At 39.9% G+C, this 17,383-nt stretch overlaps 1 protein-coding gene across 3 annotated transcripts in view; it reads right to left on the bottom strand.

The window, feature by feature from the left end:
* chd5 (chromodomain helicase DNA binding protein 5) overlaps positions 1-17,383 on the bottom strand; it is a 40,259-nt gene that overhangs the window by 7,006 nt on the left and 15,870 nt on the right. For 2 of the 3 annotated variants that reach the window (XM_038697716.1, XM_038697715.1), the window contains exons 9-33: positions 16,693-16,911; positions 15,609-15,815; positions 14,917-15,128; positions 14,260-14,391; positions 13,950-14,058; positions 13,448-13,639; positions 13,047-13,247; positions 12,696-12,833; positions 12,303-12,424; positions 11,861-12,034; positions 11,032-11,173; positions 10,639-10,770; positions 10,287-10,404; positions 10,058-10,182; positions 9,656-9,902; positions 8,973-9,145; positions 8,119-8,293; positions 6,588-6,674; positions 6,301-6,389; positions 5,625-5,758; positions 4,027-4,171; positions 785-944; positions 610-689; positions 194-389; positions 21-110 (exon numbers count right to left, since the gene is read on the bottom strand). In XM_038697716.1, coding sequence (XP_038553644.1) covers positions 21-110; positions 194-389; positions 610-689; positions 785-944; positions 4,027-4,171; positions 5,625-5,758; positions 6,301-6,389; positions 6,588-6,674; positions 8,119-8,293; positions 8,973-9,145; positions 9,656-9,902; positions 10,058-10,182; positions 10,287-10,404; positions 10,639-10,770; positions 11,032-11,173; positions 11,861-12,034; positions 12,303-12,424; positions 12,696-12,833; positions 13,047-13,247; positions 13,448-13,639; positions 13,950-14,058; positions 14,260-14,391; positions 14,917-15,128; positions 15,609-15,815; positions 16,693-16,911 — 3,799 coding nt within the window. The remainder of the gene's footprint in view (positions 1-20; positions 111-193; positions 390-609; positions 690-784; positions 945-4,026; positions 4,172-5,624; positions 5,759-6,300; positions 6,390-6,587; positions 6,675-8,118; positions 8,294-8,972; positions 9,146-9,655; positions 9,903-10,057; positions 10,183-10,286; positions 10,405-10,638; positions 10,771-11,031; positions 11,174-11,860; positions 12,035-12,302; positions 12,425-12,695; positions 12,834-13,046; positions 13,248-13,447; positions 13,640-13,949; positions 14,059-14,259; positions 14,392-14,916; positions 15,129-15,608; positions 15,816-16,692; positions 16,912-17,383) is intronic. The other variant, XM_038697717.1, reaches the window with a different exon arrangement.

The raw sequence follows: 17,383 nt of genomic DNA, 5'->3' as shown, positions 1-17,383 counted from the left end.
GGATAGCATAGCATGTGTACCTGGCTTATTTTCCTTGTCTTCAGTCTTTGCCAGAGAGGAATCAGTATCTCCTTTTTCTGAGGCCTTCTCTGTGTCTTTGCAGTGGTCCCCTATGGATAACAAAGAAAATGACTAAATTAAACAAAGTACAAACAATATTGAATATGTAGCACACAGATCATGCACCATTCACTTTTAGGTGAGGTTTGACTGGATGACAGCTCTGTCTGTTTCAAAGCGGACTCTTTTGGGTTGGCAGATGGCTCTGTCTTTGCGGAGGGTGACTCGGTTCTGTCCCTCTCATCTCCTGTTTTCTCCTCTGAGCTGGCCTTGCTCTCTTCACTGTCAGCTGCCTTCTCAGGTACAGATGCTGGCTCGGCACTGCCAGTCTGCAGAGGGAAACACATAAAACACAGGGAAACAAGGAGAAAGAGAAAAGTTGATAGAGGGCAGAGAGACAAGTTAAAAGGTGGCTAAGTTTGACAGAAGCCTCTGCTGAGGATGATAAGATGAGTGTGGTAAAAGTGTGATGAACCATGAGAAGATTGACTAGACAATAAAGGAGAACAGAATAAAGGTGATGGAAAGTGGAATCAAAAAGGGACTCACTTCCTGCTCCGACAGTTTCTTGCTATCTTGCTCTGTGGTCTCCTTATCCTCAGCAGTACCCAAAAGAGACTCAGACTTCTCTACAATCCAGAGAACAACAACAACAACAAAAAATTCTAAGGATGAACTTTATAGAGAAAATAAAACATGATCATTACAGACACTTTGTTCTGACCTGGTGGGATGGGAGTGCCAGGCTGTGTAGCGACAGGGCTGGCTGGCACAGGGGTGTTAGGATCAGAAGATAAACTCTCAGTCAGCTTTTTCAGCTCGATGCCGATGGGAATCAGATCTGGGGAACTCAACTTTCCATTTACATGCTCAAACTCTTGCACCTACAAAAAAAGAGATTGGTTCAACTGTAATAAATTAAAACTCTGCTCTTTCGTGGGATGGATTACTTTGCTCAAATATGAGATCAGGAAGATGTCCATTGCATTGTAAAGTACATGTGGGATCCTGAAACAGAAGTTTAGATTTTTTGTTTGTCTGTATCCAGTTGCCCCAACTCCTGTTAATTTCAAAAGTAGCCTAGTTGTAATGTAAAATTAGTTTTCATTTATTACATATATTTGTCAGGGACCGTGTACTAAAGACCCCATTAATTTCAAAACATAAATCTCATACTCACTATAAATATAAGAGAAGAGATGTACTGTACCTGATTTATAGCCAACTAGTTTAACTTCTAGCTCATTTTCATCTGCAACCCCAGAGCAGGTGGACACAACCACTAGTAATACTAATGAAATCAATACAAATAGAAGTTCAAAATCCAATAAATACTAAAATATGCATTCACTTTGAGAACAGATCCATCCATCCATCGTCAACCGCGTATCCTGCATACAGGGTAGCAGGGATTTACAGATCACAAAATCAAAACAGGTTGTTGTTACTAAATACAACTAATAACTAGTAGCTAACTGAAGCATAGACTTTACTGAACCAAAACTAATGTTAGCTTGCTAATAGATGACTCATTTTGAGCAGTGAAGAACAATGTTAATAGAGCTAATATGGAATGTGGTCCACATATCTGACCTGACATTGGAACCAAATGCCATTTAATAATGTAAACTAGGAAGATTTTAAATTACATTTAACAGAAATACATACTATATCTCAAATTCCAAAACATGACAAATCCAAATGACGTTGGTTAGGCTAGCATGATTAGATATTTCCTATGAATACTAGCTTCTAGCAAACTAATTCTGAAACATGTTTCTTTTTGTTTTTTCATACAGTCCTCTCCAAAAGTATTGAAACAAAATTTTGTTTTTGTTGTTCACTGAAGATCTTTGGGTTTAAGATCAAAAGATGAGTATGAGACAAGAGTTCAGAATTTTAGCTTTTATTTCCTGGTATTCACATCTAGATGTGTTAAACAACTCAGGACATATCACCCTTTGTATCAGACCACAGCATTCTTAGGTGAGCAAAAGTAATGGAGCAAATAATCTTAAAGTAAATAACATTTAATATTTGGTGGCATAACCCTTGCTTGCAATAACTGCCTCAAGCCTGCGACCCATCGACATGACCAAACTGTTGCATTCTTCATTTGTGATGCTATTCCAGGCTTTTACCGCAGCTTCTTTCAGTTCTTGTTTGTTTCAGGGTGTTTCTCCCTTCAATCTCCTCTTAAGGAGGTGAAATGCATGCTCTATTGGGTTAAGGTCAGGTGATTGACTTGGCCAGTCTAAAACCTTCCACTTTTTCTCCTGTCCTGTGTTTTGTTGGCAGTGTGCTTTGGGTCATTGTCCTGCTGCATGATAAACTTCCTCACGATTAGTTTCAATGCATTTCTCCATAAATTGGCAGACAAAATGTTTCTGTACACTTCTGAATTAATTCTGCTGCCACCATCATCAGTTACATCATCAATACATATTAATGAGCCTGTTCCAGAAGCAGCCACGCACGCCCAAGCCATGACATTACCTCCACCATGCTTCACAGATGAGCCTGTATGCTTCGGATCATAAGCAGTTCCTTTCTTTCTCCACACTTTGGCCTTTCCATCACTTTGCTAGAGATTAATCTTGGTCTCATCAGTCCATAAGATTGTGCTCCAGAACTTTTGCGGCTCATCTCTGTACTTTTTTGCAAATTTCAGTCTGGCCTTCCGATTCTTCCTGCTGATGAGTGGTTTGCATCTTGTGGTGTGGCCTCTATATTTCTGCTCTCTGAGTCTTCTTCAAACAGTGGATTGTGATACCTTCACCCCTGCACTGTGGAGGTCGTTGGTGATGTCACTTACTGATGTTTTGGGGGTTTTCTTCACAGCTCTCATGATATTTTTGTCATAAACTGCTGTTGTTTTCCTTGGCCGACCTGTTCGACGTCTGTTGCTCAGTACACCAGTAGTTTCTTTCTTTTTCAGGACGTTCCAAATTGTTGTGCTTGCTATGCCCAATATTTGTTCAATGGCTCTGGTCAATTTTCCTTCTTTTCTCAGCTTGCCAATGGCTTGCTTTTCTCCCATAGACAGCTCTCTGGTCTTCATGTTGGTTAATCCTATTTAACAGGAAATGCAGTCTTTATATGTTTGAGCCAAGGATGAAAACTTAGACTAGTCATGCAGAGCTATTTAATGTTTGGACAATCAACCTAAAAGGCTACACCAGGGCAACAAGAAACATCTGTCAGTCACATGTTCCAATAGTTTTGCTCACTTGAAAAATGGGTGTGTTCAAACAAAGGGTGGTATGTCCTGAGTTGTTTAACACATCTAGATGTGAATACCACGAAAAAGCTAAAATTCTGAACTCTTGTCTCATACTCATGTTTTGATCTTAAACCCAAATGGCTTCAATGAACAACAAAAACAAAGGAATTTGCCTTACCGTTCCAATATTTTTGGAGAGGACTGTATATAAAGCTAAAGTTATACCTACATTTTAAAGGATTGAGGTAGGTTTAATACAACATTTAGCTTCCTAAAACCACTTTTGGGGAATTATGCTACAGTGATGCCACAGTAACTTCCTGTTTACATAGTTCATAGTTTGATTGGACTGCACTACAGATGTTTCCTAGCAACCAATTTACACATAAATAAAGTGTTTACTATCTAAGATATTTCTTCAATGTTGCAATCAGATTAAGTAAATCACTAGTTTGAAACTAGCTAGAAGTTACAAAGAACTTGAGAAGGACTTTACACAGACACTTAGAAAGCTCAAACCACTCACTCAGGTGTATAACTTACATGGCAAACAAAGTTAACAAAACATCTAAATTTGTGCTTCGGATATGATGTCTAAAACAGGAAAGTACCCAAAGAGTAAGTTTTCCTCTTGCCTGCATTTGTTTCTGCCTGAACAGTTTGACCTACTTTTGCTAATCTCACAGTTCTCCAGCAGAAGACTTGGTATTCTATGTCAAAATTTTTGGATGAATAACCAGTACCTTTTTCCTGACAAGGGACATGACTCCGATCCTGGTAAGAACATGCTGCCGAGACAGTCCCTCACGTGGGACTCCGTCAGCAAAGGTCTCTGCACCATCTGCCCCTGGCTCACATAGATGTCTCATGAACAGAGACACATAGGCCCTGATGGAAGAAGGCACTTTACAGTTCACGTGATTCCTCTGAGGTTACCAGCACACCATATTTTGAACAGCACTTGTAAGAGAAGCACTTATAATATTAGTAGCAGATTCTGAAAGTGTATAAAAGTGCATATTTTGATTTAGTATGTGTGTTAGTAGGGTATGTCGATATATTGTTGATGTGTGATAAATAATGGTGTTTTGTAATCCCAAATGTTTGGCATAACACTGTAATAAAAACAGTAGCAGAGGCAGACATAGCAGAAGAATTTTTAGATTAAGGACTAACAGTAATTGATGAACTGTTGATGAAGTTCTTAGTAGACTTCATTCAGTAATGGGTAAGATACTTTCAAGCATAGTTATTGCCTCTGTCTTTCTCTTTGTCAGGATGGCGACAGCTGGCTGACAGGGAGACATTGGTCATTCATGCATCAGGCTATCAGATATCATTGTTCTCTGGCAATCTTATATGATTATAGAAGAATCTCCACAGATAAGAGCAAATACATGATACTATTAGATTTCAATGTGACATAGGTAACAGATTCAGGCCACTCACAGATGACATAGTAGGGAGAAACACATAGACAGTATGGGATAGTACAGGAATAGATATTGTGGACCAGGGAGTATCCGGCAGATGGTATCCATACCCTGTATGCTGTTACTATTCTCCCCAGCCGGGCTCAGTAAACAATGCTTTGTAAGACATGAGTTTTTTCTGAGACCTTCTTTTGAGACAAGAGAAAAGACACCTGACTCACTTTATATTCATAACATACATAGTACCGATGGCATGAGAAGTAGAAAGTATACAGTAGTAGTTGTACTATTAGTAATTAGTCATAATAATAGCAAGATAATAGCAGGAACACAGTGTTAAGAGTAAATGGTAGTAGTAGTAGTAGTAGTAGTAGTAGTAGTACTACTACACAGTCCTAGCAGAACAAGTAGAAGAACAATACCAGTAATGACATCATTAATAAAAGTAGTACTACTTAACACAGTATAAATTCAGCTTTAGTTATGATGGCAGCAGCACCAGTGGTAGTACCAGTACTTGTATTTATAATATTAGCACAACAGTAATCATAGGTGCAATAGCAGAAGTAACTGAATGCCGATGCTTTACTTTAGAAATAACAAACAAAACTCAGGGCTACAGTATATGCATTCTGAATATCTATTTATGTAATGTTTGGTTCCAGTGCATTCCAAAGTGAAGGAACCCTGAAACTGGAAAAACCAACCTTTGCAAACTTGTTAAGAGCATTCAGGAGCTTTGCCCTGGGCTAACCAACTGAATGTAAGGATTTAATAAAATAGCCCAGAGTTACCTCTTAGCTTGATGCCAGGCAGGCCTTCACTAAAAATTGCATGGTGTGAAAAGAGAACTATAATTTAATCAAGTAACAGAACTTATCACAGTATAAAGAATATTAGGGCCTTACCTGAACTCACGCTCACTTTTCCCTCTCAAGTCTCTAACCAGCCAATGGGAGTTGAAAGCATCCTGAGGAGGCATGCCCCAGCGCATGATGGCATTGAGGAAGGCTTTCCTCTGGCGGGCGTTGAACCCCAGGACCTTAATAAGAAGAAATGACTTTAGACAGAAAGTAGTATAAGAAATTGTAATGTACTGTATAAAGTCTGAATGAAGCAACAGAAAAATGTCACAAACGGAGCAGCTTATACAATTTTACAAACCCCCACATTCTGGTGGAACAATTGGCAGATATTGATTTTTTAAGGAGATTATATTCACTTGTATATATATAGACACACACACACACACACACACACATACACACATTAGGCTGCATTGAACTTCATGGTATAATACAGTCTGTTTTATATTGTGTACGTGATCATCTAAATTAATACTAATTCTCTCCTTGCTTGCCTCATTCCACAGAGTGGGCACAGGATCAGTGATGCTTGCTGACATGATGGGTTTAAAGATACACTCTCTCAGTTTGTTACAGTGGTCCCTTACCCCAAAATTTCCTGCAGTTGCTAACTATGTCATGCTGGCAAAGATTTCATGAGTTGCTGCAACAGGGTGTATACCTCCACTTTAAGATACACAGGATATCCTTTGAAGGACCTAAAACTTGTAATTCATACCTCAATACTGCCACCAACTCGTGCCAGTAAGGGTGGCAGAGGTTTGTCTTTCTCATTCTTCAGCTGCCGGCGAGACTGTCTGCGTCCGCCTACAAAAAATAAAGCCAAATGCACTGTTAGAATGGCTTCTCCAGTGTCTTACCATGGGCACAGTCAGATATGACCTTGATCAAGAATAATTTGTGTGAGGAAGTAGCTCGGCTGAATGTGGTGTATTGTAGTGCCATACTCAGAGAGCACAATAATGGTTGTATGAAGGTTATTGTGGGTTTTCTTTTGCTGCCTACCTTCAGGCCTCTCCTCGAAATCTTCATCCTCGTCCTCGGACCCCACAGAGTACTCCGATTGATTGTCTGAAAGATCATCCTGCCATTCTGAGCCACACATCAAAGAGAAACAGTACAATGCATTCGCTTCTGTTGGTGGCCTCCTGAGGGCGCCATGGCACTGCAGATTACTACAGACCACTACAACTAGGCATGCACATATTGTACCACTTCTATCCTCTGGAAGTGAGGTGAGAGTTCACTACTCTGCCAGACAATCACTATAAACTTAGAGTGTACTCTAAGCTGTGATGGGCTTTGAAATCTTTACACTCTCATAGTCAACTGCTGTTGAACTGTGGCAATCAGGACCTTGTAGCCACTCCTAAAAGTACAGCAACAGGATATATACATCACTACAATAGACATATAAATTGAACTACTAAAAAGAAGTGCTTCAAAACCCACTGAAAAGACTATATACATGCATAAGATACAAGAGACCTTTAGGCCAGTATAACACACAAATCTGTGGCAGATTTAATGGAGGTCAACAGCTCTTATTGAGACTTGCAACATAAGATGATTTAATAAACATGGTGATTGATTTCTATGTTGTTCTTGCCTGAATTGATACACCCAAATCATCCTGTGTTAAGATAATGTCACCAAGGTAGCTCAGGCAGCAGCTTGAGTAGCACTGTTCTGTTATTGAATTAGCTGAGTGGGATGTTAGGTAGATATCAAAGTTGACCACAATGTTTATGTTACAATAAGAGCAGTTGACCTGTACTAAAGCCAGCAAAGAGGGTGTTACGCTGGTCTGTACAATATTATCATTAATCGAACACAGAAACATATCTACTATACTACAGATCTGAGTGAGATCTTCAAAGCTTCGGTACAAATGTCTCACTTTCAAATCCATGAACAAGCTTCTATCATAGAGAAACTATTTAAAATATTCCTGTTTAACATTCATGCTCAGCTCAGAGAAAATGTCTTAATCAGAACAACTGTGTTAACCTTTAGGGGTGATCTGTTTAGCGATGATTGGTTAGATGAGGAACATTAAACAACAGCTCCCAGAATGCCATTCAAAACACACCATTTAGTAGTGACTGTTCGAGGCATGCAACATTACTAAATCATTTGGGGATGACAAGAAACAGAACTACACAATAAACCCCAAACAGTGCCGCAATTGAGTGGTTTATTTAGAAAATGTCTCTTTTTTTCTTAGAAATATGCTTTTGGCTCGCCCGCCACCTGTCCACAAACCAGCTGGTAAGCCGATGGCTAACAAGCCAAAAAGCTCGTCTCTTCTTCATTCTGCATCCTGTGTGCTGTTGTGTATTTCTGCTCAAATTTAATTATGGCCAGGAATGCCAAGTCCTGGCACCAACATGTAAAATTAAAAGTGGCAATAATAGAACATAGCTGTTACTTCCAAAATTCAGCCAAGAAATTATTTGGAATTATAACATTAAAGGTTAACACAGGCTTGTGAGTCGTGATAGGTGTGCGCCATGTGCCTGTTAACAGAGCCTACCTTGGTCCTCCTGGGTCGTATCGTTGTAGTTGACCTGCTTTCGGATGCGCTTGCCTTTGCCGAGGTTGCGGGCCAGATCCTCCTGCTGCTGCTCATAGTGGTGGCGAAGAAGTTTTTCCCAGTAGTCTGGATCCACATTCTCCTCCTGCTTGATAATCTCCCGCTCCACCTCTTCCTGCACATGGGAACACACAAATGTAAATCAAGGTGATAGATAAATAATTAATTGGCTTTCAGTATATGCACTTACAGTAGTATTCCTCTTTATGCCGTTGTGTTACATGTTGTTTTGCACTAGATGTGTCAATATTTTATTGTATAATTATGTTGTTATGTGTTGACACAAAGTTACATGGCACCAATTTACAAGGCTCAGGGTCCTGGTGGATCAATTGTGAATTAAATGTACCATGTAGGGGTTTTTTCCATTTGTACCCACCCTCTATACACCCAGCTTTACACACAATTTGTGTATCCTCAAGGCCAAACATGCTGAAAGCATTTCCTACAACATTAAACATTATCATTTTTTTAAAGGTTTGTCAAATGTTTCTTTTTTGTTTGTCCAATGATATCTTTTACATTGTCCCAGCCCTCTAAAGTCAGCAAAAATGTGTATCATGTGCGTCCTCATGCATGTGTTGGTAAAACATGGGCCAAACATAATACAAGAACCTGCTCATCAAAACACTGACAGGGGAAAAAATCACATCTCTTTAAAGTGATGCAGAGTCAAACAACCATCTCATGAGATCTCTAGTCTGCTGTACAACATACTGGTAGTCTCTTTTTCATTTGTGTGTCCCCACTCATCCTGATTCATCAAGCTGAAGAACAACAAGCTATATTCTCACCTCTCCATCCTCTTCTTTCACCACATACTGTGCCACTTTGAAGGAGCTCAGGTACTCGTTCATGTTCTGAATCTCTGTGTCTTCAGTGGCATCCTGGCTGCGGTCCAGCAGCTTTGAGATAGCATCATCGTCATAGTGAATCACATTGCCCTCCTCACCATCTTTGTTGTCACCTGTTGATGAGAAGCTCTTAGTTAATGACTAATAGGAGCCCTTTTTGAGCAGATAGAAAATATGTTTGCCCATGTCTAATGCTCTGACCTTTGAAAAGGATTTGATCCAAAAGGAGAAGTTTTGAATGACTAGACAACCCACAATTGTGTGGACTCTTTGAGAGTAACTGACTTTTGTGGAAATGTGGATTTGCAGGAGTATTTAATGGCATAAAACGAGGATGCTTTTTAAAGAAGAGTCTACCAGTAGAGCAATTCCAATGGAAACATATTATTGATAAAAACAAGAAATAATAACAAAACCTCCAATTGTTTCAACCATGGTGTCATTTGTTTAACACCTAATTTCTTATAATGATACAGCAGTTAGAAACCCAAATGGAAGTGTAAAAAACTTTTCTGGATTGAGTATGGAACTATAAACCAAAACATAAATGTCTAGGGGTTTCAACACACCAGAATATATTCTGTATCTTCTTAGCTAGAGGAAAATGTGGTGTTTAGACATACCCATGGTTCGTGCTGCCTCCATTTCATCTTTGAAAAGCTCCTCAGTGCCAAACTTTAGGATATCGTCCAGTTCTTGTTTGGACATAGAACCGGTTTTGGAGCCCAGACCGGGCCGCACCACCAGGTGGGTCAGCATCATCTTCCTCTTCGCCACCTGAGTGATTCGCTCTTCCACTGAGCCCCGCGTCACAAAACGATAGATCATCACCTTCTTATTTTGGCCTATACGATGGGCTCTGCTAAAAGCCTGGGAGAATGTAAAGATAGAAGAAAACATAGAAGGGAACAGCTGAAGTTAACAGTATGAGGGGACCATCAAAGTATTCTCACACAGCAGGTACTATCTGCTGCTTAACGGCTAACACAAAAACATGCACGTGAAAGTCTTTGAAAAATCAATACTTGGATGTCATTGTGAGGATTCCAGTCAGAGTCGTAGATGATAACAGTGTCTGCACTTGCAAGGTTGATGCCAAGACCTCCAGCTCGTGTTGAAAGCAAGAAGCAGAACTGCTGAGCGCCAGGTGCTGTGACAAAAACCAAAGCGGCGAATCAGTTTGGTGTGAGATGATTGAAGAAAACATGCATCCACACAAACCCACACAGATAGATTCTGGATTTTCAAACTCACCATTGAAGCGGTCAATAGCCTCCTGCCTCAAGCCTCCAGTAATCCCTCCATCAATACGTTCATATTTATAACCCTCAAACTCCAGAAAATCCTCAAGCAGATCCAACATCTTTGTCATCTATAAAAAACGTATTTTATGTGGAGGTGATCAAACTAAATGGAATTGTTAAAACTGAGAAATGTCTGTACTTTAACTAAAAATTATATTTGTCTGGAATATAATATGATGTACCACCTGCAACTGACATTAGCCAAAATATGGAAGGTTGTGTTTTTCAGTGTTTCATGGCTATCGATCAGTGAAATCTATGGCTTTCAGCCAAGACACAGTATTTATATAACCGGAGATTACCTGAGAGAAAATGAGAACTCTGTGTCCTTCATCTTTGAGTTTCTTCAGCATTTTCTGAAGCAGCGTCAGTTTTCCTGAGGACTTCACTAGTAGGTTGCCATCATATGAACCGTTGGGTAAAACAGGAGCTTCCTGCAAAGAAAACATCAAATCCAGGCATCAGCTGGACAAATATTTGAATACTTGATATCTATGATAAAATTAATGGCTTAAAGACACAGTAATTTTGAATTTTCAAGAACAAGACAAGGGCTACCATTTTTGGAATACAGTTTGGTATCTTGTGTCGAAAAGCCATGGTTCCGTCTCTCCACATGCACTCAAGCCATCAACATATTGTTGCACTCAGTATTGGGTTAAAATATTTAACTATGCCTAAAACTGCTGCCTTACCACAGCAGCCACAGGGAACAGGTAAGGATGGTTGCAGCACTTCTTCAGGTCCATCATAATATTGAGCAGGGACACTTGGTTCCCTCCACCTTTGGAGTTCAGAGCCTCAAAATTTCGCGTCAAAATAAACTTGTAATATTTCCTGCAGGTCAAAGATCAGAATACATATTAAATCAGGAGAAGAGATGAGAGTGAAAATCACAATCAATTACTTCCACTCTTTCAAAACAAGAACTACAGCCCTCCGGTTGTATTACCAACCAGTCGTGTCTGTAGGGACTCATGATATATGCAGTGAATACTTGGAAGGAATTTAATAAAAGGTGTGTATTGTGTAAATGGCTAAATGGAAGTTATTGCTCGAAATTCAGAAGGAGGCAGAAAGTGAAAGGCAGAATGGATGAGATGGAGGAAAGCCTGTACTGTGCTTAAACATTGTGTCGTCCCAGTCAACATGTGTGAAATCTGGAATCGCAATCCTTGAGTCCAAGTGGTCGTTTGTGTCAAATTCCAACAAGGCGTTACTGAGATATCGCATTTAGCCCATCATGATGTAAATAAATTATTTGAAACTTCATCTTGTGATTAAAAGTCTGGCATAATTATGGCAAAATTACACCATTATTTATCACAGCAGCGCATGCAGTATTCTAACTGTGAAGCGGAGATTACAAACTAGTGTCAAAATTCATTGCATTTTAAACTTTAAGCCTTCAGAAACTGCAAAGGAAAACCTACTACTGTAAAATCTAATTTATCAGATGAGACAGACAGCCGCAATACACAGTATCAACAACTCCAATTGCTTCATTTTTTATCCAGTGCTTACTTCTGCATGGGGCTCAGCTCCACTCTGACAATCAACTCTGTCTTTGCAGGCATGTTCTTGAAGACATCAGCTTTCAGCCGTCTGAGCATATGAGGGCCAAGCAGGTCATGGAGCTTTTTGATCTGGTCCTCCTTGGAGATATCAGCAAACTCCTCAAGAAAGCCTTCCAGGTTACTGCACAGATCACAGGTCAAATGAAGAAGAATGAATTAATGAAATTAAACTACAGTAAAGAAAAAAACAATTTCTTGCTTCTTTGGTTTTCTTAACTATGGTTTAAATATATATTTAATTCAAACCATACATTCCAGCAACACAAGTTCTGTCTGTCTAGCAGTCTCAGGGACCTATTTGATGCACCAGCTAGCAGGTTTTGGTGGGATGGAGCAGGATAGGAAGACAGGGGAATGATAAAGATAAACAGAAGAGAGAAAGGACTTACTTGAAGCGCTCTGGGGTGAGAAAGTTAAGCAGGTGGAACAGCTCTTCCAGGTTGTTCTGAAGAGGAGTCCCAGTGAGCAGCAGTTTGTAGTAGATCTTATACCCGTTGAGAATTCGGAAAAACTGGACAAGACACATTGTGCGAGATTTGACACACGTGCCTCCACAAACAATGAAATGACGCATATAAAACTTCCTGAATGTGAAACTCCAATCATACCTCCAAAATCACCTAGCTATAAAACATCTTTAATGATCTATCAGTCTTTTTAATTCGTGGATGAGTTCATATACAAACATTTCCTACTCATATCTGTCATTGTTCCTGCTCCTTTCTTGTTTTTTGTGTCCCTAATAATATTAATACTGCTTCTGGAACAGGCTGCTGTTTTACCTTTGATTGGTTGTTCTTCAGTCTGTGAGCCTCGTCTACCACCAGGCAGGCCCACGTGATGGAGCCCAGAATGGCTTGATCTATTGTGATCAACTCATAGGATGTCAGCAGCACATGGAACTTGATAGGAGTGTCTTTCTGCAAGAGGGTGGAATATATATATAATGTTGACCAATTTAGATGTGGGAAATGATTTAGTAGTTCATCTACTGAAAATAAGGTAACTGCTAATAATAATAAATTTTGCTTTAATAAATGTAAATTCAGATGTCAGTGTCAGGTAAGATGTCAACCAAAAACCAAATCCTTCCTACCAAGGTATATGGAATAGCTGTGTGAGCATGACGGTACCTTCATGCGAAACACCTTGCGTCCCGATTTTACTGCACTGTCTTCGAAGGTGAACTCGTTCTCCCTGATGATTGCCCGGCTGTCTTTGTCTCCAGTGTATGTTACCACGTAGAAATCTGGAGCCCACATCTCAAATTCCCTCTCCCAATTGATGATAGTGGAGAGGGGCGCACTCACCAAGAACGGCCCCTTAGAGTGACCCTAAGAGAGAAGAGGAGAAAAGACACAACTGATCAACTCTCACATCACAGGTAGAAGATATGCTACAGGCTTTACCATTTACTTTTGTCATTCTCCAATATGTTTTACTCTATCTCTACTTTAACATTTGTATCATAAGAATTGGTACTGAATTCTATGTTATATGGACATAATAAAAAAGGACATTCTTCCACCCTCACCTCCTTATAGAGCGAGTAGAGAAACACTATTGTCTGCACAGTCTTTCCGAGACCCATCTCATCAGCCAGGATGGTGTCTGTGCCCTGTGCCCAGGAGAATCTCAACCAATTCAGGCCTTCCAGCTGGTATGGGTGGAGTGTTCCCCCAGTGGCATTAATGTACCATGGCTGGTGCTCAAACTTGATGGTTGGCTGATAATTTGAGAAGACAGAAGTATTACATTGGCTAGTGTCAAAATTATGGCATCATTTAGCCCAATGTCAATAGGATTGTATGTTATATATACAGCATAAAAAAAAAAAGGTACAGCACCTTATCATGCTAAATCATGATAATTAGGGGCTTTATACCTACAGTATTACTTATGAGAGATTTACAATAGAGAGCTTCTGGAGAACACGGCCAATAACAATGCAGTCTTGCAATACCCAAAAGAAACAGGTAACTAAGGCAAATTATTGGACATCTGTGACCAAAGAGCATCGAATTATCCCAACTTACATCTATGATGGGAGCATCAGGAGGGACCTCCCTCTTCGGATGGTCGTCTTTGAGCTTCTTTCCTTTCTTCACCACCAGGGGGCGTTGGTCCTCCCCAAGTATTTGCTCCCTGGCAAACAATTGCAGCATGATGAACCAAACAGCTCCAACAGGGGCATCCCGGATAGAGGGCAGGGCAGAGGGGAAACAGCTGCCTTCGCTAATTGTAACCCCTTGAGTTCTGGGGACTCATTCTGGTCATCCTCACCCATATCCCCACACTACTAACAACAGCTAAAGTTCTGATAACTTATAAATGCTGTTAACAAACCTGTGGTCCCAGTAGCAAGGTTTATGGCTGTCATATTCTGGGATGTCAAAATCATCCACCTCCCAGGTACACTGGTCATAGGGTAGGTCTCTCCACTTGATCAGGTAATGCACATCGCCATCCTTATCATAACTGCAGGGAAGATTAAACATAAACAACAACAACAACAACAGGTAGCTTGGGGCTTTTGGAGGGATTCTGTAGTGATCAATAATTAAGCTCTTTCTAAGGACATATTTTTGGTTAACGGGACATTACATATATAAAAAGAAATCTGATGAAAGTCACTTATTGGTCTTCCAGCAATTGTAGCTGCAAAGGGACGGGGCTACATTTGGACAGCAACTTTTTAAATGTATGATTAAATTCCAGAGCAAACAGTATCTCATATAGAAATATGAATATGTCTAAAATACACATCTGTATATATGAGTGACAACACAGGCCTGGAAAGCCTGGAAACATACAGGAAGAAAATGACTGGTATTGGAGAGACACATGTTCTGTGCTGTCCCTCTCTACGCATTTTCTGTGATTTTAAATACCCAGCATCTCCTGTATTCTGAAACATGCAGCGCTGTGAAGGAAAATTTTCATGTGTAAATAGATATTACATGGCAAGTAAAAGCAAGAATTTGTGTAACTGTGAGCAGCCACCTGTGGTTGACTATCCGGTGGATAACCATCCACTCTGGTTTAATGCCATAGCGGTAGAAGCGCTCCTCCATCACAGCATACTGGGGGTCTTTGCTCTTCCTTTTTTCACTGTTAAGCTCCTCCTCTCCAGAGCCGTAGTCATATGGTGGAGGTTCGTCCATGTCATTCTTACGCTGGTAGTTCCGATACATGACCGTGTGATACAGCTCCAACTGCACAAACACAGACGGAGCAAAACAATCAATTCTGCTTAGTTTCATTCAGCACCACCTCTGGGAAAGCGCCTTTCTTACAAGACTGACAAAATATAATCTACCTATGGTATTGAGACTAATTTGATTAACTACTTCAAGTTACAGAATGCATTTAATTAAGGGTAGACAGGTACAAAATAAATTAAGAAAGCTGTCTCTTTTTTCTAAATATAGGTTTGACTGCTCTGACTTGCAAATGTAGTTTGAATGGTTTGGTTTGTGAAACAATGTGCATTTATATACATATATTTCTGAAAGACTGACTGAATGAAGGAACACACATCATCATATTTATACTAAACTATGAAAGATGGTCCAGTTAAAACTCTCTTGGTTTGTTGTGTTGGTTGGTTCTTTTAGCAAAGAGGACACATAGTTCCTGTAGCCAAAGACAGCAGAAAAGTTCATTTGAGATTGGACCTACTTCTGGTATCTCACCTGCAGCTCGCTGACCCAGGAGCAGTGCCAGTAGGAAAGGCCAGCCCACTTTACGAAGAACTCCCTCTCTGGGTGGCCCTTGAGTGGAGGCTTGGTCAGTGGATCATTGGGTTTGCCATCAGGCCCTGCAGGCAGTTCAGCTGGCAAAGGGGGTTCTCCCCATGTCCAGTGCAGAATCTTTTGGACCTTACCTTTGAGGGGAGGGCACTAAGAAAAAAAAGGAAAGGTGCTGTGATACATGCAGTTATCTAGAGCTTGTGTCAAAGCAACAATGCACAAACAATCTTGGTGAAAATAAGAGCAGTTTCAGAGCAAGAAAATGTATTTTATTGGGGTCACCACATGACAGTCTATAAGGCTAGTTAGTTAAGCCTCCACCTGCCTAAACAACCACCCTCAGAATCCTAGTTCAGGTTATTATGCAGAGTAATTAAAACATTAACTGGCTGATAGGATAGCACAAACTGCTAGCTTTAGATGACTTTGATATGAGTTCTAAAACTTAACTCTAACAATCAAATAATTTAAGTTGATCCTTCTGTTAAATCAGAAACCAGCTCCCAAATATATTTTATTTATTATACTACATATATACATTTATTTATCAAAGATAACACACAGTCATTGACATCCATATGATGTAAATTTGAAAAGTCTAATTTTCATCTGCAGTCCCTATGCAGTTTGATGTTATACATAAAAAGAACAAACAAGACATGTAAATAGCAGACGGACAGAACATCAAAGCACAACCTGAAACAAAGAGTATAACTACCTACTTATGTTGCCATTTCAAATCTCAAAAATACTTAGTGTACTGTAATGATTGTCTCTCTTGTTACAATATCATCCTTAAGTGGATTTTCCATCTCACATGTCACAATCAGGAGCTAATTCACATATGTAACTTGACTAAAATGTTAGAGAGATACCAAACAATTCCAGATTAACAATACATCTTGTTAATCAGTGCCTGTTAATGTACTGTATTTAGCTTTAAAATGAAATATTAAAGCAGATTAATAGCACATTATTTTACATAAAAAAAACATTAAATAGTATTTGGACTGAAATGTGAGCTCACCATGCAGCGTGGACATAACCACTCCCCATTGGGTATCTCGGGGAGAGGTGGGTTGAGGCAGTGGATGTGGTATGAAGATGGACAGGTGTCACAACACAGCAGCTCTCCTCCATCTTTACACACTCTGCAAAACTCCATGTGGTCATCCTCTTCCTCTCCTGGGGCCTCCTCCTCTTCCTCCTCCTCATCTTTGGCCTCCCACTGGATACCCTCTTTCTCCTGAGGGACACAGGTGGCACGAACTTAGTGAAGGTTGTAGCAGGGGATTAAATGCTGCTAAAATAAATGATTACTACGAGTACTCATTAATAGATAGATATTTATAAATTATTTCAGAATATTTTCATGGTGTTTGTCTTTTTATGGAGACAACCACATTGACATACTTGGGAAGGGAGACCAAAAGGCTGCATGATCGAAGCTTTCTTGTGTATTTTCCTTTTACCAGTAAGCTATAAAGCTCCACTTCTGTGTAATCAGGTCACATTTTGGGTTCAGGAGGCAGACACTATCTCCACAAGAGTAGGCTTAAGACTTTGATAAAGCTTATAGTTAGGGCTGTCTCAGGTGAGCACTGAGTCATCTCTTTAGTTATGCAGCTATAGCCATAGACTGCCGGGAGACTTCCCAGGATACTCTGAGCTCGTCTCCATCTGTATGCATTCTTATCCCATTAATACATGTTACTAAT

The sequence above is a fragment of the Micropterus salmoides genome, unplaced genomic scaffold (assembly GCF_014851395.1).
Source record: "Micropterus salmoides isolate LMB-PRFRI ecotype aquatic unplaced genomic scaffold, ASM1485139v1 Ms_hic_scaffold_4, whole genome shotgun sequence".
Lineage (NCBI taxonomy): Eukaryota > Metazoa > Chordata > Actinopteri > Centrarchiformes > Centrarchidae > Micropterus > Micropterus salmoides.
This window is presented reverse-complemented; position numbering and strand designations above follow the sequence as displayed.